The sequence below is a fragment of the Silurus meridionalis genome, chromosome 24 (assembly GCF_014805685.1).
Source record: "Silurus meridionalis isolate SWU-2019-XX chromosome 24, ASM1480568v1, whole genome shotgun sequence".
NCBI lineage: Eukaryota > Metazoa > Chordata > Actinopteri > Siluriformes > Siluridae > Silurus > Silurus meridionalis.
In genome coordinates this window covers 19,996,683-20,020,649 of record NC_060907.1, presented here as the reverse complement: position 1 = coordinate 20,020,649, position 23,967 = coordinate 19,996,683, and the positions used below count along the sequence as shown (strand labels likewise).

Below are 23,967 nucleotides of genomic sequence, written 5' to 3'. Positions count from 1 at the left end.
AGTTTTATTCAGTGTATTTACCTTGGAAATGAGATGACTTGAGCTAACGAAAATGGCGGTGGAAGGGGGGGGTATTGGTAGAGGCGATAAGCAGAGGCGGAGGGAAAACCCGTTTTTTTACTATCACTACTGTACACTACGTATCCCTAAACATTTAATTTTGTACTTTTTCTTCTTTGCCTATCTTAATTTTTGTCACAATCTTCACTTTCTGGCTTCGCTTCACCATCTAGCAGCAGCGTGTCGAGCTCGTACCTCGGAAAACTCGTACATTAATGCATTCATAGGTCAAAGTACCACTGTTTAACCATAACCAGAATGACTGTTTTTGTTGTTGTTGGCTTTAGAATTTGAGAAGCCATGGAGAAAGATGCCTTGGGGGTATGTAGTATTAACATTTATAAAATAAACCAGTCTGCATTCATTTGTTTATTTGATCTCTTATTTACTGTTACATCTTTGAAAGTTAGCCACATGTTCTTATTTCAGGTTCAAAACCTGTCAAATCTCAAAACTATTTATGCTTACATTGATATATTATCATTTTATTTTATTCATATTTTGTTTCATATTTCCAGAGAATTAAATTGTAAGATGTTATTATAGATCTATTGTGACTTTCTGCATTTGTGATTAGGAGCAAAGACATTTTAGAAGAGAAACTGAGGAACTTTGAGCCCTCCACTCCTGATGCTGAGTTTGTCAGGATTCTTATTGTTGGTGAAATTGGAGTAGGAAAGTCCAGCTTTATCAATTCTGTCAATAATGCTTTCCAAAAGCGAATCACCTGTGGGGCTCTGGTTGATGTGGAGGGTGGACACAGTTTCACAAAAATTGTAAGTAAATTTGTAGGTATAAAACATTGTGTTTTAGGTGAACAGTAACGCAGTCCAACCCTAACTATTGAAGTGTTTTGTCTCTGACTTGACTGTAAATGTCTGGTACAAAATAATCAAATTGGAATTATAAATATTATAATTATAAAATATTATAAATTTGGATGTACTAAAGGCACAACAAATGTATGTACATGTATTCTGAGACAGAATGCACAGCAAAAACATTCCACTACATCATATATAATTAATGTCTTTGTGTTGCAGTTTAAAACCCACTACATCAAGCGGAAAAATGGCTCCAATTTGCCTTTTGTCTTCAATGATATAATGGGACTGGAATATGAAGACGAACATGGTGCACGTGTACAGGACATTATCTCAGCCTTAAAGGGCTGTCTTAAAGAAGGATACAAAGTAAGGAGAGAATTCAACATTTACTACATGAGCCAATTACATTTAGCATTCTGACAATATATCAGTTAATGTATATCATAAACATGATACTAGAATGTTATTTAAAGTGTCACTGTGAGCTCTGTGGTAACACCCACACATTGTAGAAATGAAGTAATTTTAAATTCTTTCACCAATTTTCAGTTTAATCCTGCTACGGCCGCATCTAAAAACGACCACAACTACAAAAAAAATCCCAAAGTTTCTGATCAAACCTTCTACGTGGTCTACGTTATAACAGCACACAAAGTGTCATTCATGAGGAAGGAGGTTATTCAAAAGCTGAGAATGATTCGTGAGGAAGCTTCAAAATATAGTAAGCATTCAAAGTTTCAAATGTCTTGCTATTGCAGTTTAAAATAATACTCAAACGTTGTTTTGCTCAGGAATGGTTTTTCACTATAATATCTTGGACAATTGTTCTAACTGAAAAGCAAATCCTGGTCTGCTTTTAGAAGAACTGGCTGTATTTTAAAATATTAATAGAAGGATTCTCTAGAGTCAGAACTTACAGGTTAAGCTCTAACAGTTTCTGATCTTTATGACAGAAGTTCATACTTTGTGGTTTCCCTATAACATGACAATCTACATATATTATCTTACATTAGCAGAGATAAAATAAATGCTGTAAGAGCATTAGTAAAACTTGTTTTATTTTTTTACAACACTGACTGCAACTTATAAATAAAACGTTAATTACAATTTTTATGATGTCAAATTATAATAAGAAAAGAATTAAAGACTGTGGGGTGTGTGGTTACAGGATAAATGTGAAATATATTTGGAGTGGTAACAGTTACAGGAATTCTGCATGAACATCCCGCTTGACTATTGTCCCATCAGAGCATGCTCTTACTGTAGAACTTTATTTCTATTGTACAGATTTGCCTCAAGTTATCATTATGACAAATGTGGATCGTGCCTGTCCACTAGTTCAAAAGGATCTAAGAAAAATCTATACCAGCAAGAAGATCAAGGAAAAGGTAACAGATTGGATTGATGTGTTCTAAAAGAATGTAAATAAAAAAACAACTATTCATTTGCAACTCTGTTTAATCAAATCAAGTTTTATATCCTATTTTTTCCCAATTTGATGATAATAAGCTGTCGTTATTAGAAGGAAACATTTATTAAAATGTAATGATTTATTCAGTCCAGTAAATTTTTCTAACATTTCTGGAATGCAAAACCCACAAACTGACAAAATAAATTACAAGGTAGGTTGTGTGAATTAAAATATATTTGTAAAAGCCCTTTTTACAAGTGTTGCTATTTTACTGTTTAATTCCTAAGTACAGTGGAACCCGGTTATGTCGATGTCCTAGGGGGTCGGCAAAAAGCATCGAGGTAACCGATGATCGAGATAAACGAAAATCAAAATGGCGGCAGTATATTAACGTGCTTGAAATTTCTTTATGTACATGATGTGCGTTAATAAATGAGAATGTGCATGCACGTGTTTTGAAGGGTTTTTACACAACAGCGTTGCGATTTGTTTGATGAAGGCATGCTATAAAAATACATACAGTACATGTTTATCTGTCAGGAATCCACCTGCCACGCCCCCTTCGGCCCCCTTCAGCGTGTTAGTTGTTAGTTAGCGGTTAGTTGCCGCTTTCTCACATATGGTGCTCGTTTATCATCATCACCAGCTCCTATTTAAACTTCCACACTCTCACTGTCCGTTATTGTTGGTATATGTTGGTTCACGGCGGTCGTTGTTATTGCGCATGCGTATCCCGGCACGTGTCTTCCCACCGCACTCTCACTCTCTCTCTCTTCCCACCGCACTCTCTCACTCTCTCTCTTCCCACCGCACTCTCTCACTCTCTCTCTTCCCACCGCACTCTCTCACTCTCTCTTCCCACCGGCACTCTCTCACTCTCTCTTCCCACCGGCACTCTCTCACTCTCTCTCTCTCTTCCCACCGCACTCTCTCACTCTCTCTTCCCACCGCACCTCTCACTCTCTCTCTTCCCACCGCACTCTCTCACTCTCTCTCTCTCTCTCTTCCCACCGCACTCTCTCACTCTCTCTCTTCCCACCGGCACTCTCTCACTCTCTCTCTCTCTCTTCCCACCGCACTCTCACTCTCTCTCTCTCTTCCCACCGCCACTCTCTCACTCTCTCTTCCCACCGCACTCTCTCTCTCTCTCTCTCTCTTCCCACCGCCACTCTCTCACTCTCTCTCTCTCTTCCCACCGGCACTCTCTCACTCTCTCTCTCTCTCTCTCTTCCCACCGCCACTCTCTCAACGGCTGCTCTTTTCCTCCCAAAGCCGCACCGTGCCCCTACTAACACTACGAACACTAGCACTAACTAACAGCAGAGATTCACCAGTATACAATACAAACACCTGGAGCAGCTGTAAGACTTGATTTTTCCGCCACTTCCTGAGTTCTTCTGCGGCTGCACCGAGATAACCGACGTTAAATGGCAAATTTTCCCCCCTTGTGTTTGAGATATCAGGGTTCGGCGACATAAAAAACATAACCGATAAAAAATGCTTAGAAAAAGCGAGAATAGGGTTGTCGAGGTAACCGAGGGCGAGATAAGCGGATTCCACTGTAAATAAATGGTTTAATATATTTGGGTGTTTTTACAGATGCAAGAGTGTAGTAATCTGCTGGGTGTTCCAATGTGCAACATCTTCCCTGTGAAGAACTACCACGATGAGGTGGACACAGACAATTATATAGATGTTCTGATCCTCAAGGCACTTGATCAGATTGTGAATCTTGCCAATGATGCTCTAGTAGAACAAACCTCTTCTCACATGCATGAGTAAAGGCTGTTTTTCACTTCTATACTGGTGTAAAGTGTCCAAAGAAAAAAAAATGATTAAGTGTAAAATGTAGTGTACATCATAGATAGCATCTTAGACAGGATGAATAGGTTTACAAGAACATTCAGAAGCACTGTGTTATATATAAATACAAATATATAAACCAATAGCATGTGTAATGTAGATATTATCTAAGTAAATCTAGAAATGTTTTATGCTTAACTAATAACTGTTTTGTGTTTCTGTTTACTGACATTATCACTGAGTTATGCCGACTGAACCCTGGATTTAAGTAACTTTTTCTCTTAAAATGAATAAATATAATCCACTTAAAATCAGTTATGTTTAAAGTTCTATTTGTTTTCAATATTTACACAAATATGTATATCAGATACAAATAATACAAATAATTCACTTTAAATATTGTTCTATATGTACTACATAACTTTATATATGATTATTTCAGAAGTAGAGAAAATAGCTAAAACCATTAGAAACAAATACCTCCAAAGCAGGGGAATACAAAGTGTTACAGCCCACAAAGTGTAAATTTAATGTAATTGATCAAAAACAAACACTCACTTTCAGTTTACTGTGAATTATGCTCTTTCAAGGAGTGTGAGTGTGTGTGTGAGTGTGTGTGTGAGAGTCTGAGAAAAGAGGTGGGGTTTGTAAACAGGGTTCTTACACATTTTTACCAATAAAATTCCATGACTTTGGGGTCCTAATGTTTTATGAAATGTCTGTGTACATGTTAAATAAGAAGAAATCCATGTTGAAATTTACTTAAGCATGGCTGTGTTACAACCGGTTGCACATAAAAATCTATGTGACAGGCAGGGCAATTGTGGAACAGGCAATACAAGTGAGTGTGTTGTGTTCATGATCTGGGAGCAGGTGTCAAGTCAGTCACACAGGTGAAAAAGCCAGTGATCGGGTTGGTAACGGTCAACCATGCAGCTACAACAGCAGACTGGTGCATTGCATCTTTAGCATGGCTACATAGTGCTGTTCAAAATGTCGGAAGTTTTTACAGCACAGTGAACATTATGCACGTCCAGGCTCTGGATCTCTCTCAATTCAACCCTTTTTTATCCTATTTCCTGAGTTTACACAAGTACAAGTTGCAACTGCGAGTTGCCAGTACTGCACACAGAGAACATCATGTGAGGTCCCTCCTCTGCACATGTCCAAACCATCTCAATCACAACTCCCTCACCTTGTCTCCAAAACGTCCTACATGAAAAGCTAATTTACAAAAAAAGATTTTAGTGATGCTTTTGTTTAACAGTGTTAAAGACATAGTAAAAAAGACCACACCCACTAATCACAAACACATATGAATATTAACAACAGTTGAACTGTTGGTACAATGCAGTGTTCTTGGAAATCCCCTGACTTCCAGTAAACAGAAAGTGAAACTATACTGATAACAGTTTAAAAAAAAAAAAACATTTAATATTCTGCAAAGAATTGGCCCTAGAGCAGGGCTTTGGAGATTTGTTATCATTCACCAAAATCAAGTATTACAAGTATATTTTTCTATGATGTTGAAGATGGTATGAAATTGGCATATGCAGACAGCTAAGAAGGGTCAGCTCCAAAGTGCCATAAGAGGCAATTTGAAAGACGCATAAAAAAACGGTAAAATCTTTAAGTTGCAACATTAAATACTGCAAATAGAACTTGATAAAAGTATGCATGCCTTTAGATATAATTACATTTAGATCTAAAGGCATGCATACTTTTATCAAGTTCTATTTGCAGTATTTTTACAGTATTGAAAGGATTATTTTCCTTTTGACTTTCTGAGACTGGCTGCAGGGGCGGAGCTTAGTGCAGAGGAAGACAAACAACTCAGTCTAACCACACTCTAGACAAGCATAAACATTCAGAAAGTCCAAAAGAAATATCATTTAGGCAAAGAAAACATTTAACTTCACCTGGTAAGTACAAACACTCATTCTTCCATGTCAGACACTTAAATCAAGATAGCATTATTTTTCTGTTATTGATTTCATGAAAAAGGGGGCAGGAAACTTTTATATAAAGAGTTTAACAGGCAGGAGAGATGAGGCACAGTGACAGTTTAACCCTCACGCTCTTTCTTCTGTATTTAATGTTGCAACTTAAAAAAGATTTTACCTTTTTATGCATTTATAGATCAATATCATCATGACCCACAACACTGTGCTTAAACAGTGCATCCGGATAGTATTCACAGCGCTTTGCTTTTTCCATATTTAATACATTTACATTTGCGGCATTTAGCAGACGTCCATGTCCAGAGCGACATACAAACGTGCTTTGAGCCTCCAGTAATGAATAAATCTACACTGGTATGCTAGATTACAAGCTAAAATAAATCAGTTGATACACTCTGTTAAGGGAATTTTTTATTTTTTATTTTTTTTTTATTTTACAAAGCATACTTGGAAAAGTGTTTGTTCAAATGTTTTAGGAAGAGGAAGGTCTTCACCCGTTGCTAAAAGAGCAGCAGTGGGGTGGTGTGGGAGAACATGGACAGATTGTTTTGGATCATTTGCAGTGGACGAATATCGTTTAGTGGAAGGCCTGGCAGCAAAGAGGTGCAGTAGTCTAAAATGACGAGACTAAACAAGAACCTGAAGAGCATGTGTGGACAGAAATAATCGAATCATTCGGATGTTGTAGAGAAAAATCGACAAGAACAAGCCACATTAGCAACATATGAGAAGACGGACAGGATTAACCATGGTCACCCCAAGATCATGAGCAGTGGCTGAATGGGAGAGCAGAGATGTAGTTGATAAACATTCATCCATAAAAGATATGTCTGTAAGGTATTTCGAGATTTGAGAGGAAGCAGTGATATCTGAGGGAGGGAAAGAAAAAATGAGTTGAGTGTCATCAGCATAGCAGTGGTAAGAAAAACTATGTAAGGATGTAAGGATGACTTCACCAATGGAGTGGGTATAGACAGAGAAAAGGATTTAATACCTTTGCAAATGTATTATAAAATAATAATAATAATTAAATACAACATAAAACCCACATGCACATAAGTTTTCACAGCCTTTGCCATGACACTCAAAATTGAGCTCAGGTGCATACTGTTTCCACTGATCATATTTTAGATGTTTCTAGAAACTTGATTAAAGTCCACCTGTGATAAATTCAGTTGATTGGACATAATTTGGAAAGACACACACCTGTCTATAAAAGGTCCCACAGTTAACAGTGCAAGTCAGAGCACAAATCGAGGCACAGATCTGGGGAAGGGTACAGAAATATTTCTGCATCATTGACTGTCCCAATGAGCACAATGGCCTCAATCATCAGTAAATAGAAGAAGTTTGGAACCACCAGGAATCTTCCTAGGGTGAAGCCACCCGGCAAAACTGAGCGATCATGGGAGAAGGGCCTCAGTCAGAGGTGAGGTGATCAAGAACCCGATGGTCACCCTGAAATTGCTCCAGCATTACTCTGTTGAGATAGGACAACCTTACAGATGAACAACAATCTCTGCAGCACTCCATCAATCAGGCCTGTATGAAAGAGTGGCCAGACGGAAGCCACATCACAACCCACTTGAGTTTTCCAAAAGGTACCTGAAAGACTCTCGGCCCATCAGAAACAAACACTGAACTCTTTGGCCTAAATGCTAAGCATCATGTCTATATGAACCCATTCACCGCTCATCACCTGGCCAACACCAATACCATCTTTCAGCAGCAGGAACTGGAAGACTCGTCAGGATCTAGGAAAGATGAATGCAGAAATATACAGAGATGTCTATGATAAAAACAGAGCACACTGGACCTCAGACTGGGGTGACTTCCAACAGGAAAATGACCCTAAGCACTCAGCCAAGATAACAAAGGAATGGCTACAGGACAACTCCGTGAATGTTCTTCTTCCAGCCAGAACTCAGACCTTAACCCGATTGAACATCTCTGGAGAGATCTGAAAATGGCTGTGCACTGACTCTTCCCATCCAACCTGATGGAGCTTGAGAGGTTCTGCATAGAAGGAGAAAACTGCCCAAAAATATAGGTGTGCCAAGCTTGTAGTATCATACTCAAAAAGACTTGTGGCTGTTATTGGTGCCAGAGGAGCTTTAACAAAGTGTTGCTGCCTTATAAGGCGAATGAGTTCACCCTATGTCAGAGCTCGCCTCAGGCTGGGTCTGAGTTTGCCTCGTAGTTTGGCTCCATTGTCAATTTTGTGACCATTTTAAGAATAAATTTGCATGTGAATGAGGTCCTAATTTTTTATTACTAAAACTGTAAATATTATATCGCACACGCACACACACACACACACACACACACACACACACACACACACACTTTCAAAATAAACCATGTTCAGAATATTAGAATACAGAGCTTTAGTCCATTCTGTTCACTATTTACCAATTTAACATGAAATAACCATCACCAGGTGGATCTGAACAGAAGAAGGGGACATGGCAGGAATATTTAACTTTATTCGTGACCTTTTGGGTGACACTCGACCTTCCTGTGGTAATTCAACTACAGTTATTGTACACAGATTTTTATTTATTCCTGAGTTTTAATATTCAAACATTTGCATTGTTGTTCAAACTTTTACATTTTTGACTTTTTGGATCCTCAGACTCAGAAAGCAGTCCTCCAGCTTCTAAAGGTGAGTTAGCTGTAGAGTCTGTAGAGTTTGGATGTGCCAGGAATGTGCATTGCTTCATTGTTACTTGGGGATTGCTTCAGTATTAATGCTCTTGAGGAGGGTCACTGCCACAACATATTGCAGGTTAAAGGCCAAATCAAGCCGCTAGCTTTTACATTTCTTCCTTTGCTTTATTTTCTCCCTGATTACTTTTTAATTCTAGACAATGTTTAATAGACACTTTTGTCTATGGTTACAGGAGTCAGAAGATCAAGCTTCCCTTAAGGTTTATTCAAATAAAGAATATATATATATATATATATATATATATATATATATATATATATATATATATATATATATATATATATATATTACAGCAAAACATGTATCCATAATATCCTAGAGAAAAGAAAAACAAATATGAAAGGAATGAAACAATGGACAGAAAAAGGGGACCACTGGGGTCTAAGCGTATCACTACCGGTACATAAATTCAACTTTTACAATAAACGTGTGGTTATTGTAGATCATTTGCTAAGCTGCTAAAACCAGTTGATATTGTAGCAAACACTTATTGTTATTCTAGCATTTTATTTAGAAATCTGATAAACCCGTAGAAAACAAATTTGTGTAAATTAATAGAATATGTTTTTTATTAAGAATTTTCACAGTAGTGATTTAAAGACAAAGTGCTGACTGGCAGTGTACAAGAAGATTGTGTTTGCTTTCTTATAAATTTTATATACCTAGATATACGCCTATATTTTATTTTTTAAAGTCAAAGACAAAAATGCAGACGTTTTTATATATTAAAAATAACAGTGCGAAAACCATGTTTAAATAAATGTCACAAAGTACAGCTAATATTTACTGCATATGAGCAGTGCTTAAAATGTTGTGAAATATACAAGTTCAGTAAATAGCAATAATACTGTATATTATTTATTTTTCAGAATTCGATCAACCATGGAGGACAATGCCTTGGGGGTAAGTGCTTAGGTTTTGTTGAAGAAAAGGGAATTGAGAATAATAGGTTTATAGTTGTTTTTTTTTTTATTTAGTTATTAAATAATGAAATAAATATAAGTAACTTAATTAAGATGGTTTATACAGATAAAATGTAAGACCATTTCAGAATAGGCCTGTGTGTTCCTCTTAGGTATTTATGTGTGCTTCTGTCTGTATGTTTTGGAATATCATGTTGAGAAACTCATTAGCTGCCTTTGTCAGACACAGCAAAGCAGCTACAACCTCTAACAATAACAAATCAGGAAGCAATGCCATAGAACAGGGGTGACATCTTTTCTATAAAGGTTCAGTGTAGACCATAAGCATCTTCCTGCCTTGGTCCAGTCCCATCTGTTGTAGATAGACAGCAGGTCAGGGAGGGGAGCTCCTTAGCTTATTGTACCAGCCTGTCCTGTTTGGTGCTGTTGGTCTGTCCTGATTGGGGGTGTTCCCAAACCAGGTGTCTTAGAGGGTGTTTGAATTCTCAGTCATCCAAGGTGGAACAGATTTTGATAATCCTCCTTTACCAGGGTGTTGATGTAACAGTCATCAGAAACTGTCCATGCCCTCCACTTGGTTCACACTGATCTCAAGTGGGTGGCTGTTCCTTTCTTTTACCAAGCTACCATCCACTAGCCTTCAACCAACCAACTGGGATACAATAGCAACCACCTGTCAAACATCTTGCAACTAAATAGTATATCAGTGCCAAGCAAACACATTGAACTACAACACCCTAGGAGCATTTCTGATATTGTTTACAGGGCTCTGCCAAGCCAACATCAAAGCTTCACCAGGTATGTACCCATACACAGAGCACCTCCTTGGCATTAGCATAAGATGGAATGTATACTGCAAGTATGATAATGGTGGTGAATTCCCAGAATAAATAAAAGGGTCTACATCTCAACCCTAGACTTCACTAGCGGTGAGCAGTAGGTGTAGACGAGGGCAAAGTTCTTACACCATTTCGTGTTGATGTAAACACACAGTCCGAAGCTGTGAGTCTTACCGCACAGTGCTGCATTTCTGTCTGCACGAAACGCGGCTAGCCCATCCAGCTGAATGTCAGCTTCTGAAACTCTGTTGCTCAGCCACGTCTTCATAAAAAAGACGGAGCTGCATCTGAACTCATGCCGTGTAGCTTGCTGGTGTCTTTATTGTCCAGGGAGCAAACAATTGCTATCAGGATGGATGGTAGAGCAGGCCAGTTAGGGTTAGCTTTAGCCTAGCATTAGCCCCCATTCACTTTCCGCGCTTTTGTTCCCACGTGCACCTGGACTTGCAAGGCCTTCCCTTATAAAGTTTTCTGGATGGAAGCATTTGTTGCTCTAAAATGGGGAAAACATTGTATTCTTTTTTTCTTTATATTTTACACAGTGCCCCAATGTTTTTAGAATTAGGGTTCAGGAACTCGAGCTGCGTCGAAACGCTTTGGGAACGAGTGTCCAATCACGCCAGACTGACCAGTACCTGCCCAGTGTGTATGTGACCACAGCTAGAGGAGGACCGAGGGGCCAGGAGTGGCACTGCGGTCCAGGTTATAGAACCGCACAAAGGTCAGTGGGGCGGACCAACCCGCAGCGTCACATATGTCCTGGAGGGGAACTCCAGAGGACCAAGACTTAGAGGCAGCCACACCGGGTGGAGTGAGCTCTGACCTCAAGGGAGCGGGAGACCAGATGACTCATAAGACGACGTGATAGCGTCAACAGTCCACCTGCTCAGAGTCTGCTTATTAGCAGGCAAGCCTCTCTTGTGAGGGCCGTAGCAGACAAACAGCTGATGGGACCTTCTCCAAGGACCCGTCCTGCGGACGTAAGTGTCCAGAGCACGCACCGGGCAGAGCCGGTTAAGCTTCTCCTGGTCTGGGGCCTGGAATGGAGGAGGATAGAATGCCTGTAGCCTAACGGGCCGTGGGACGACCGAGGGCACCTTGGGGATGTAACCCGTACGGGGTAAAGGAGGGCACCAGCCATACCTGGGGTAAACTCCAGGAAGGAGGGGGCCATGGAGAGGGCCTGCAGGTCCCCCACCCTTTTTTTAGAGCAGATGGCCAACAGGAACGCGGTTTTGATAGACAGGTGCCTCCAAGATGCCTCGGCTAGAGGCTCAAAGGGGGGCTCAGAAAGGGCCCCCAAGACGACGGCCAGGTCCCACCCAGGCACTCTAGGCCGTACCGGGGGCCTCAGCCTCCGGGTGCCGCGAAGGAAACGCGTCACAAAGGGGTCTCTGCCCAGAGATTGCCCAGCCACGGAGGCATGATTTGGCCGAAATGGCAGACGCGTAGACCTTTAGGGTGGAAGGAGCCAACCCCTTGGCGAACTGTCCCTGGAGAAAATCCAGCACTGAACCAACTGGGCAGTGGACTGGATCCAGCCGGTGGTGCTCACACCACGAGCAGAACAGACGCCACCTGCCGGCATACAACCTCCTAGTGGAGGGAGCTCTGGAGTGGAGAATGGTCTCTACCACCTCGGTGGAGAGACCAGAACCTCGGAGCCGTGCCCCCTCAGGGGCCACAGCTTCCACAGCTCCGGGCGGGGGTGAAATATGGCACCCCATAACTGAGAAAGGAGGTCCCTCCTCAGAGGAATCTCCCACGGAGGGTGCTCGAGGAGAGCCACCAAGTCTGCGAACCATGGTTTGCGCGGCCACCTCGGAGCTACCAGGAGGAGCCTGACTCCATCCCGGCGAACTCTCTCCAGAACTCCCGGAAGCAGCGCGACGGGGGGAAAAGCGTACAGATGCAGCCTCGGCCACGCCCAGAGGGGCCGGAGGCATAAGGGAGAACCAGAGGGGACAGTGCGACGTCTCGAGACGCGAACAGATCCACCTGGGCTCTGCCGAATTTCTCCCAAACTTGTTCCACCACATCGGGGTGCAGCCGCCATTCCCCGGGCCTCAACCCCTGCCTCGACAGGGCGTCCGCTGCCTCATTCAACCGGCCCGGGATGTAAACCGCTCTTACAGAGAGGAGTTTCCCCTGGGCCCAAAGGAGGACCTGGCGCGCCAGCCTGTACAGGGGGCGTGAGCGCAGACCTCCTTGATGGTTGATGTAAGAGACCACCGAAGTGTTGTCCGTACGGACCAACACGTGGCGACCTCCGAGGTCTGGGAGGAAATGCTTCAAAGCTAGAAGCACGGCCAGCATCTCTAGGCAATTGATGTGCCACAGTAAATGGGGCCCCTCCCACAGACCCCTGGCGGAGTGACCACTCATGACCGCTCCCCACCCTGTGAGGGATGCATCCGTCGTTAGCATTAAGCGACGACCGGGGACTCCCAGCACAGGGCCTAGAGATAGGAACCGGGATCTCCAAACATCTAAGGCACGAGGCATCGCCGCGTGACCTTGATGGTACGGAGCGGATTGCCCCTCCGTGAGAACCCGCGGGTCCTGAGCCACCACTGAAGGGGCCTCATGTACAGCAGGCCAAGTGGAATCACACTGGACGCAGCTGCCATAAGCCCTAGCAGTGTCTGGAACTGCTTGACAGTGAGAGGCTGCCCCTCCCTGACCTTCCAGACAGCCGCAAGGATGGCCACAATGCGGGCAGGAGAAAGCTGCGCACGCAAAGTAGTCGAATCCCATATGACGCCGAGATAGGTGGTTCTCTGAAAAGGAGTAAGCACACTCTTCTCGGCGTTCAACCGAAACCCCAAAGCCTTCATGTGGGCGAGAACGACATCTCGATGCCGGACCGCCAGCTGCTCTGACTGAGCTAGGATGTAGTTGAGGATGCGGATGCCCTGAGACCTCAGGGGAACCAGAGCCGCATCCACACATTTCGTGAAGGTACGGGGCGAAAGGGCAAGGCCAAATGGAAGAACCCGATACTGGTAAGCTTCGGCCCCGAAAGCGAACATCAGGAACCTCCTGTGAGAAGGTAGGACGGACACATGAAAGTACGCGTCTCTCAGATCCACCGTGACAAACCAGTCCTCGGATCTGATTTGAAGCACGACCTGCTTGAGGGTCAGCATCTTGAACCTGAGTCGCATGAGAGAGCGGTTCAGCTGACGTAGATCTAAAATAGGACGCAACCCCCCGTCCTTTTTGGGAACTATGAAGTACCGGCTGTAGAACCCGGACTCGCTCTGAAGGAGGGACCACCTCGATGGCCCCTTCCTGAGGAGAGTAACTACTTCCTGTTCCATGACCAGAGCCTGCCGTCGTCCCACCAGAGTGGGAAGAACCCCATAAAAACGGGGCGGAGGAGACCCGAACTGAATCGAGTAACCCCGCTCTACAGTACGCAGGACCCATCGAGACACATCTGGGAGAGCTTTCCAAGCTCCCAGAAATGCCTCAAGGGAATCAGCCTCGAGACTGACCTCCGAACGCCCAGAACCAGGGCCGTGCCCTGAGATGGTCCTAGGGGAGGCGAGATCTCCTGGACCACAGCGATGCCGGGTGGAGACCAAGGAGAGAGCTCGCTGGAGCTGGCCGCGCCCTGAAGCACCGAGGGTGGCAGGGTTAACGGACCAGGTCCCTGAGGGGGCTGGGACAGGGCGGGCACCGGAAAAAGCGGTGTGACACGCCCCCCCACAGCCAGATCCCCAGAAAGTTCCGTGTCAGGATCTTCTTGCCGAAGCCTTTTTGTTGGAGATGACAGTCCTCAGATCTGTCACCTCACGAGGCTTCGACGCCGAGCGCCGCGCAGGATTCCTCACAGGGGGAGAGCGAGTCGCGACACTGCGTTTCTGAACCTCCCGATGGGAGGCGGAGGGCTGCGGCTGGGGCTGAGCCTGCCGAGCAGCCCCTTGCGAGCGGCGTGGGAGGTAACGCTGCCGCCTGTTTCCTATTTTCCTGAAACCTCTCGACCACCGAATGTACGGAATCGCCGAAAAGGCCAGAAGGAGTTAGCGGAGCGTCCAGTAACACGGCCCTGTCCCTATCAGACATGTCTGACAGTGTGAGCCACAGGTGCCTTTCCGTAGACACCAGGGCAGCCATAGACCGGCCAATAGCCCTAGCGGTCTCCTTAGTGGCCCTGAGAGCCAGATCTGCCGTCTGGCGCAGCTCATCGAACTGGCCATCCACAGCACCCCCACATCCAACTCACGCAGCAGGTCAGTTTGATATGCCTGCAACACCGCCATGGTGTGCAGGGAAGAAGCAGCCCGACCCGCCGAAGCATAGGCTTTACCTACGAGCGCAGAAGTGCTGCGTAGGGGCTTTGTAGGCAACGTCGGGGTCTTAAGGGAAGAGACGACTCCGGGAGAAAGATAGGTGGCAAGTGTCTCTTCAACCTGAGGCATAGCCTCATAACCATATTCTCCGCCCAAATATGTGGGAATACACAGTAGAAGCGGGGGTGAAGGGGCGGGCTGAGTAAGGTCTAACCCACGACCTAGACACCTCGGTGTAGATCGGGAAAAGGAAGACCCCGCGCGGAGGTTGTGACACAGGTGTCAGAAAGCGCTCATCTAATTTACTGGATGAAAGCACTTCCTGCTCATGAGCCGGCCAAGTTATATCGAGCTTGGCAACAGCACGCGTCACAACCTCCGTAAGCTCCTCGGCTTCCGTATCGCAGCGCCCGGCCCCGCCCCGCGGCAGGGGGAAGAACCCGCCGAAAGGCGTGCTTCCGAATCCTGCGAGCGAGCGCTAGACAGAGCAGGTGAGGCTGGAGATAGGGAAAAACCCGTCTCGAAACCCTCTGCAAGGTCCATCTGCGAACCCCAGGATCTGGCACGCCGCTCTGCCTCAGCGAGAGCGGGACCAGACCCAGAAGGAGTTAGAGCACCCATTTTATTGAACAGAGCCGAGCGAGCGCGGAGCGAGCGCAAAGACATGCGAGCACAGTGAACACACTCAGCTCTCTCTTCGAGAACCGATCTCGCATGCTCCGCACCCAAGCAAGCAACACACAAGCTGTGCGAATCACCCCCGTAATATAGCGGGGGCAGGAAGAACGCACGGCCGAAAACTGTGCTTAATTTTTCCGCCTGCTTTCATGATTTCTCCGCTTTTTTTTTTTTTTTGACAGACAATATGACGAACAATCACACAAACACACAGAGCGCTTTCTGAAAACACAGAAGCTGCCGCTGGCTTCTCTCATATGCGTTTTATACTCCTGGTCGTGACGTCACCTCATCGATAACGGCCAGCGTCCAATTTTTGACTGATTACACACGTTATTCAGAGCACGAACACTCAGGCGCGTTCCCAAAGCGTTTCGACGCAGCTCGAGTTCCTGAAAGGGAACTGGAGGTACCTCTGAAAGATCTCCAGACTGTGGCAGCAGTGTAGTAGGAAGTAGAAATGATACCCTAGTGCACAAGGAAAGGAAAGGATACTAAGTGATTAGTATGGATAAATACAGTAGGTTATCAAGTTTTGGGCATATACTGTATTACCAGTGGCAGGAACGGACTGCAGTCCTACCGAATTAGTTACATACAGTTTACATACACCTAAGATGAAACCTCCATTATTTAGTACTACACACATTTCATGCTAATAGAATACAGATTTTTGTTTTCTATCATACATGGACTGGTTGGATTTTATTTTAAAATACTTAGTCTGGGTGATCAGATGCAAACTTCATTCTGCTGTTTAATGCATTTTTAGAATAGGAACTGCTACACATTTATCTACATGCATGCTTACTGGCTGTATTTACACTGCAAAAACCTACCTGCATGTTTACAATTTTGTTTTACATCAATTATGTGTATTTATTTATTTATTTAGACAACAAGATGAACTGAAACAGAAACTGAGGAACTTAAGGATCAACCACCCAAATGTTCAGTTTGTGAGGATTCTGCTTGTTGGCGACGTTGGAGCAGGAAAATCCAGCTTTATAAACTCGGTCAATAATGCTTTCCAAAACCGAATTACAAGTCAGGCTCTTACTGATGGAGTTAGTGGAACAAGTTTCACAAGAAATGTAAATATTGTACTAATTACTTTAATATATATATATATATATATATATATATATATATATATATATATATATATATATATATATATACACACAAACATACATATATATATATATATATATATATATATATATATATATATATATATATATATATATATATATATATATTATTTTATTACATTTTTATATAAAACAAGTTGCTAAATAAAACAACAAAATTTAGCTGTATAGCAACATTAAATTGAATACAGAAGCTAAATTAAATGTTACATAATATACTTTATAATTATTTTTTTAAAAGTATTCACCACTAGACAATAGCTACTGTACTGATCTGCTTTGTCTCAGATACGTCTCTATGAACTTTGCATTGGTACCATTCCCCCAGCAAAACAAAACAAAAATCACCACTTGGTGAATACTTTCTAGAACATATTATATTTAATACCTTTGACTTTGTCTTACAGTACACAACCTTTTACATTGAAGGAAATGATGGTTCCACTCTGCCTTTTGTTTTTAATGATGTCATGGGATTTGAAGAAGGTGAAGCTGGTGCATATTCAAAGGACATCATCAAAGCCTTAAGTGGCTTTCTTCAAGAAGGATACAATGTAAGATATTATTATTGATTATACCTTGCATTTTAAACCACTGTTCACATATCATGTGATTTATGGGTTGTTGTTTTTTTCTCTATGGCATGCATTTAGTTTGAGCATGCCTCTGCTATGAATAACCCTGGCTACAGAAGTAACCCAAGTCTTCAGGATCAAACCTCCTGCCTGGTCAATGTTATGGGAGCATCTACTGTATCGCTGATGTCACAGGACATCATTAATAAAATGAGAAAAATACGTGAGGCAGCTACAAAACTGAGTAAGTAAAATATCATCAACTATAATTTTGTCTTAAATATAGAAAATATCAGCGTGGTAAAATTTCCACTCTGAGATTTAGTTTGGTTTTGTTTACTCAAGTTATGATTATGCTTCTTCTGAGCAAGTCTAAAACCTATTAAGCATGTTCAAACACCATCTACTTTTTACTACTGCAAAGGTAAAGTGAGAGTAACCCCAACAAAACAGGAGCTGCCACCCATCTCCCCCACAAATAAATAAATAGATAAATATTTTAATAAAATGTATTTATTTATTTGTGGGGGAGATGGGTGGCAGCTCCTGTTTTGTTGGGGTTACAATATTATATTGAACAACATTGTATTAAAATATTTATTCCCTTATTATTTATTCTTAAGTGTCAAGAAAGTGATAATGTCCTAATAATAAATCAAGTATGTTTAATAGGCTTTGAAACACATGGGTGCAGGCCAATATGGGGTCTGTAAAAGGGTTGAGCTTGTGAAGGTACAAGCCCCTGTGAAAATCTAAGTGTTTGCCTGATCAAGTCAATCACCACAGTGGAGTTTCATGGAAAAACTAAAATTTCTTTCATTCAAAAATATTCAATAGAAGATTCTAGAGCACGGACCAGTGCCAGTCAACAGCCCGGGGGTTGGGGACCACTGTTCCACAGAATCTATTCTCTATTCTTTAATGCCAGTTTCTGCATGCATTAATTTCAGACTCAAACATTTGTTTAGAAATGCACTCAAAATAAACATGTTTGTATTTTGCAGTAGGCCCGACATCTAAATATATATTGGTGCAGTCGTTATATAATCTTAACTCAATATAGCAGTCAGTGCAAACTGAAATACTGCCAATAAGGATTCCATAGAAAGTTGTTCATGTTGCATTGATTGCAAATCTTTTATCATTCAGACATACCACAAGTAATCATTATGACGAAACCGGATGCAGCATGCTCACTGGTTAATCGCGATTTAAAGAAAAAAGGTAACTGTCTGGTTATGTACAGTGCTTTGCAAAAGGTTTTGGCCTGTGTGATAATGTTATAAAGTAAGAATGCTTTAAAAATAGAATGTTCATTTTGATAAACAAATCTGTATTTGGTGTGACCACCCTGTGCCTGCAAAAATGCAACAGATCTTTTAGGTACACAGTTTTTGAAGGAGCTGGGCAGGTAGTTTGTTTGTTTGTTTAGCCTTCTTCTGTAAATCACATGCAGCAGTGAGTAAAACAATTATGGAAAGCCTTCACTGGCCTTTAGCATCAGTTGCTATATGTTTGTATTTATCCAGATGGAAGAGTGTAGGAATCTGGTTGGTGTTCCAATGAATCACATTTTCCCAGTGAAAAACTACCATGAGGAGATGGACACAAATGATGTCATGGATGCTCTGATACTCAAGGCACTTGATCAAATTGTGAACATCGCCTGTGACGCAGTGAAAAAAAGACCCTCTTACCATGTTGACGAATCCGAGGTAAGGATTTAGATCTCAAAGCCTCAGGGACATCAATATAACACTGTGTGGCTTATGAAGTATAAATATATTCGTATACACACACACACACACACACACACACACAGTATACAGTATTATCACGGTAAAAACAAACCAACTTCAGCGTTTTCTTCCTACAAACAATTTTAATTATTTTAAATTAAAAAGTACCTCCAACATTTTTTTATTTGTTTTTAAATATATTTAATAGCAAAATAAAACAACTCTAAAATATCAACAAACAAACACTTCCAATCAATTCCTGGTATCTCTTCTGGTCTTCCATAGCTAGTGGAGTTCTAGGTTATTCTTAAACTACGCTGAAACAAGCTACATGTCAAATGGAAATAAGAGTTTATGTAATTTTAACATCCTGTACTTCAACTAGTTTTTATTTACACGGGAAAGAGCAGAAAAACAGCAGTTAACCTGTATTTCCCTGAACTGCACTGGATGGTTGTCGTGAAGATGAGGAACATGTTACATGTGTTCCTGTGTATGGCTGCCACTTTCCGTCCACATGTCTAACATGTCTTCTTCCACTAGCAGTCAGTAGCAGTAAATTTTACATTTGGATCTATAATTATTCACGGTATCTTTAAGTGTCCGCGATAACAATACCGTGCATTTTCATTACCACATATATATTCATTACCATAACCTCGTGAGATGTTAAAACCTCTCTACATGTAATAACAGTGTGAAGTGTGGAACATAAAAATAAGAATGAAAGCTGTAGGAATTTATTTTTGGAATATGCTTGTGTTTGTATCATCAGGAGTGTTCATCTCGATTCAGTGGATTAAATATAACGGAAAAGTTCAAACCTGCAGATGAACCTTCTCCAGTTCCAGGTAAGTTTAGTGAGCAATAAGACTTTTTAGCCTTATGTCTTTTAGATGATGTTTAATATTTTAATTTTACGCTTGTATGAGAGTTAGTCTGTGGCAGGAATGTGTTAGGGATAAATATTCATCAATAAACAATTCATTTAAAATGTATATTTGGATACTGTTTCTATGAGATTTCTATGGGCCTTTGGGAAAATGTCTACTGTTAAATGTGCTATACAACTACAACTGAATTAAACTGAATGTCTAATTCACAAGGAAGTGATGTGACTTGACTAAAACCATGGAGCACATTTAGCATTTTCAGATGTAACATCTATGTTGGCTTTATTTCATAAATTTTTATAAATGAACAAAAATATATAATCTGTGTAACTTTTGGTTTGTTTTTTAGAATTTGAAAAGCCGTGGAGGAAAATGCTTTGGGAGTATGTTGTATTTACATCCATACTAGAAAAGTCTACATCCTTTTGATCAATTGAGCAAACTTAATTAACTATGTGGTTTTGCTGTGTTTTTATTCAGCCTCAAAAATTGTCATGTCTAAATTTATTAATACTTTTATGCATGAATTTTATTTTGACATTTGTCTTTCTCTTTGGTAACATTTTTTGTGACTGTGTTCGTGATTAGTAAAAAAGACACTTTAGAAGAGAAACTGAGGAACTTTCAGCTCAGCTCTCCTGATATTAAGTTTGTCAGGATTCTGGTCATTGGTGAAATCGGAGCAGGAAAGTCCAGCTTTATAAATTCTGTTAATAGTGTATTCCAAAATCGAATCACCTGTGAGGCTCTGGCTGATTCAACATCCGGAACCAGTCCCTTAACCTACACTGGTTTCATTTTTAATTCAAACAAATGTACTACAGTTTTATTTAAACAAAGATCGTTTTCACAATTACAGACAAAGGATGATTTATGAAGTGTAAAAAAACATCTTAAGCTCAGTAGTGATCCAGATAAGCAATCTTTAGTTCTCTTAAAAAAAAAAACGGTGCTCTAGAGCTCATTTTAAATGAACACTGGAGCAGTCCAATGTCATGCCGTTTAATAAAATGTTTCTATTTTGCTTAAAAACAGTAACAGTGAGTTAAAAAATGATTTTATATAAAAGCAAACTCTGGGGACTCTGGTCTCTGTTGTAATGCAGCTCTGTAGTCTAGTGTAGTTTGGAGGAGGACACAACAGTACATCCAGGTCCAAACACACACAGTGACGAGGTGCTGAAGTAGAATTGTTTTGACTCCGAATTAACTAAAACTTTGGCTCAAACTAAATCAAACATCAAATTATTAAAATGTAAATATTTTAATTAATGTATATAAATTTTGATCCAATTCATGGCTAACGTTGCTAGATGTAACTAGATAGAGGAGCATCTTTGTCTTGTGACATAAAGAAAGGACAGGCAAAAGTTTATTTATATAAAAGGCAAACAATCCAAATCAGCAGGCATGAATATAATAGAACTGTCTACGCCCGAGCTAGAATGAGCAGCAAATAAATGTCATTATATATACTGTTACAATACAAATCATATATAATTTGTGTCTTTGTTTTGCAGTATAAAACCCACTATATCAAGGGGAAGGGCCGCTCCCATTTGCCTTTTGTCTTCAATGATATCATGGGACTTGAACCTGCAGATGGTCATGGTGCCCATGTAGCAGACATTGCTGCAGCTGTAATGGGTAGCCTTAAAGAAGGACACAATGTGAGAACAGTCTATAGTCACAATATAAAACATGATTACTTTTAGCATGGTTTGCTATACAATGTTAATATACATTGCCTGTTAAAACATTGTCCAAATAGTCAATATCAGAGTACAACTGCAGTTCTGTAGAAACCTGCCAAATGCACAGAGGAATGTCACTAATATTAATTTTTTTCACTAATTTTCAGTTTAATCCTGCAACTCCCGTGTCAAAGGACGACGTAAACTACAGAGGCAACCCTAACATTTCTGATCAAACTTTCTGCTTAGTCTACGTCATGGCAGCAGACAAAGTGTCACTCATGAAGGATGAAGTTATTCAAAAGATGAAACTGATCCGTGAAAAAGCTTCAAAGTACAGTAAGTATTTACTATAGAAGCAGCCCTGAAATAACTTCAAATCGTATGTTTGTAGTTTCTAAAGTAACAACTCAAAAAGGAACCTTTAACATCGATGGAAGGAGTCACCAGTGTGTGCACTTTGTAACAGTCAGAAGTAAAACTAACAGATCTCTGACCTTTAGGAAAGAAAAGTTTATACTTTCTGGTTTCTCTGTAACATGAAAAGCTGGACTGTTTGTATTAATTACACCAGGAAGAGTATATAAAAGAGGACTGCAAGGAGATCTGTTTATAGCTGCTACAGCATTAATGATAAACCTATCTTATGGATCTTTCAGAATGAAGTTTAATTGTAATCATTGATTAATTCAATTAACGTAATTGGACACAAGAGGAAGACACTGCAGGAAGTACAGTTTTAACATCCAGCATTTGATACTTTTCCAATAATAGCATTTTTCACAATCATTTACTCGTTTCATATCTTATAATAATTATTAGATTTTAACTTGTTCTTACTACTGTACAGATTTGCCTCAAGTGATCATCATGACAAAGGTGGATGATGCCTGTCCACTGGTTCAAGATGACTTAAGAAAAGTCTACACCAGCAAGAATATCAAGGAAAAAGTAAATGGGATTAAATAGTTATGGTCGAAATAAACAAATTATAAATGAATAGAAAATGTATTTTTTATCAAATCAACATACCACATTATAGAATATTACCTTTAACATGCCATCATTAAAAAAAGAAACTCCTGTAAATCATAAAGGCTTTAAAATAGACCCCAGTTTGGCTCTTTGCAGCACTGCATCATATCTTTAGGGGATTTTGAAAAAGTTCAAAAAACTTCTGACATTTATTTATTGTGAGAAACCCCTGAAACTATTTAATTTAATTATAAAGTATTAACTTTTTCAATGAATTTTTATTAAGTTGCTGCTGTGACCAGAAAAAAGCTTGTCAGAATGTTCCACATCCGGATAAGAAGTTCTTTTCAGTTTACAAATGCATTTTGCTTTTAATCATTTGTGAATGAACCTGTTTAAAGCTCTGTTTTGTTCTAGTGTTTGGAGCATAGTGGTAAACTTTTTTTACATATACATGCGCACACACAAATATAAAAATACATAGTAATGCTTTTTGTTTGTTTTTTAACAGATGAAAGAGTGTAGTAATCGACTGGGTGTTCCAATGAATAACATTTTCCCTGTGAAGAACTATCATGAGGAGGTGGACACAGATGATGATCTGGATGTTCTGATCCTGAAAGCACTTGATCAGATTGTGAATATTGCTGATGATGCTCTTGTAAAAAAAATGTCAGAACAAAACACTCCTGAACAATATGAGTGAAGGCTGATTTTAACTGATACAGGAACATTTACAAGCTTAGCACTATTAAAGCTATTATATATATTATATATATATATATATATATATATATATATATATATATATATATATATATATATATATATATAACTATACTAAGTTTGTGCTATTAAAGTTAAACATTTTTATGCTTAAAATCATAACTACTGCACACTGAACATGTGTAACTTTCTGCCATTAAATGAATAAATGTCTGTCAAAATCAGATTATGAGTCCTACTTATTTTTACCAGTACACAAAGCATGTTTTGTGATATAAATAATAGGTACACAAATAACTTTGTAGTATTGCTTTACAGATATTACTTGGCTCCCATAGATATAACGTTGGAAACCGAAGCATTTAAAAAGTCATTTTTATGAGCTACCAATAAGATTTACGCATTGAGTATTATATGCCTAGAGAAGTAGGAGTAGGCCATTGGAAATAATCTTAGAAAAGAACCCAAGGTACCCAAGACTCGAGAGTACTAAGAAACTTCCTTCAAATCTTCTTTTTAATCATTCATTTTCTGTATCAGGTGGGAAATTCATTGATTACATCAGCACAATGTTAGATTTGTGGGGGAGGTGGAAGCTTAGTGGTTAAGGTATTGGACTTTGGATCCGAAGGTCGAGCAATCAAATCCCATTCACACCAATGTGCCACACTCCTGGGCCCT

General features: G+C 40.6%; 2 protein-coding genes across 2 annotated transcripts; both read left to right on the top strand.

Moving 5' to 3' along the window:
- Positions 1–159: 159 nt before the first annotated feature.
- On the top strand, positions 160–2,060 carry LOC124377905 (interferon-induced protein 44-like). The gene is made up of 5 exons (XM_046837277.1): positions 160–381; positions 638–836; positions 1,104–1,253; positions 1,437–1,608; positions 2,056–2,060. Exons 1-5 carry the CDS (start codon positions 371–373, stop codon positions 2,058–2,060), a joined length of 537 nt encoding a protein of 178 aa, XP_046693233.1. The 5' UTR covers positions 160–370.
- Positions 2,061–5,936: 3,876 nt separating this feature from the next.
- LOC124377904 (interferon-induced protein 44-like) lies at positions 5,937–23,511 on the top strand. Its single transcript, XM_046837276.1, has 15 exons — positions 5,937–6,023; positions 8,503–8,585; positions 8,698–8,727; positions 9,663–9,696; positions 16,427–16,625; positions 17,093–17,239; positions 17,339–17,504; positions 18,410–18,484; positions 18,790–18,799; positions 20,481–20,563; positions 21,389–21,561; positions 21,753–21,924; positions 22,436–22,536; positions 23,072–23,339; positions 23,394–23,511. Exons 2-14 carry the CDS (start codon positions 8,528–8,530, stop codon positions 23,264–23,266), a joined length of 1,443 nt encoding a protein of 480 aa, XP_046693232.1. The 5' UTR covers positions 5,937–6,023; positions 8,503–8,527; the 3' UTR covers positions 23,267–23,339; positions 23,394–23,511.
- The last annotated feature ends 456 nt before the right edge of the window (positions 23,512–23,967 follow it).

What these genes read in the sequence shown, in the direction of transcription:
- LOC124377905 (XM_046837277.1), top strand. An exon ending in GACACAGTTTCACAAAAATT is followed by an intron (nt 837 to 1,103) that starts GTAAGTAAATTT and finishes TTTGTGTTGCAG; the next exon opens with TTTAAAACCCACTACATCAA. An exon ending in GTCTTAAAGAAGGATACAAA is followed by an intron (nt 1,254 to 1,436) that starts GTAAGGAGAGAA and finishes ACCAATTTTCAG; the next exon opens with TTTAATCCTGCTACGGCCGC.
- LOC124377904 (XM_046837276.1), top strand. Translation starts at nt 8,528, where the DNA reads ATGGCAGGAATATTTAACTTTATTCGTGACCTTTTGGGTGACACTCGA. An exon ending in TGGAGGACAATGCCTTGGGG is followed by an intron (nt 9,697 to 16,426) that starts GTAAGTGCTTAG and finishes TTATTTATTTAG; the next exon opens with ACAACAAGATGAACTGAAAC. An exon ending in TGTCAGGATTCTGGTCATTG is followed by an intron (nt 20,564 to 21,388) that starts GTGAAATCGGAG and finishes ACAAATCATATA; the next exon opens with TAATTTGTGTCTTTGTTTTG.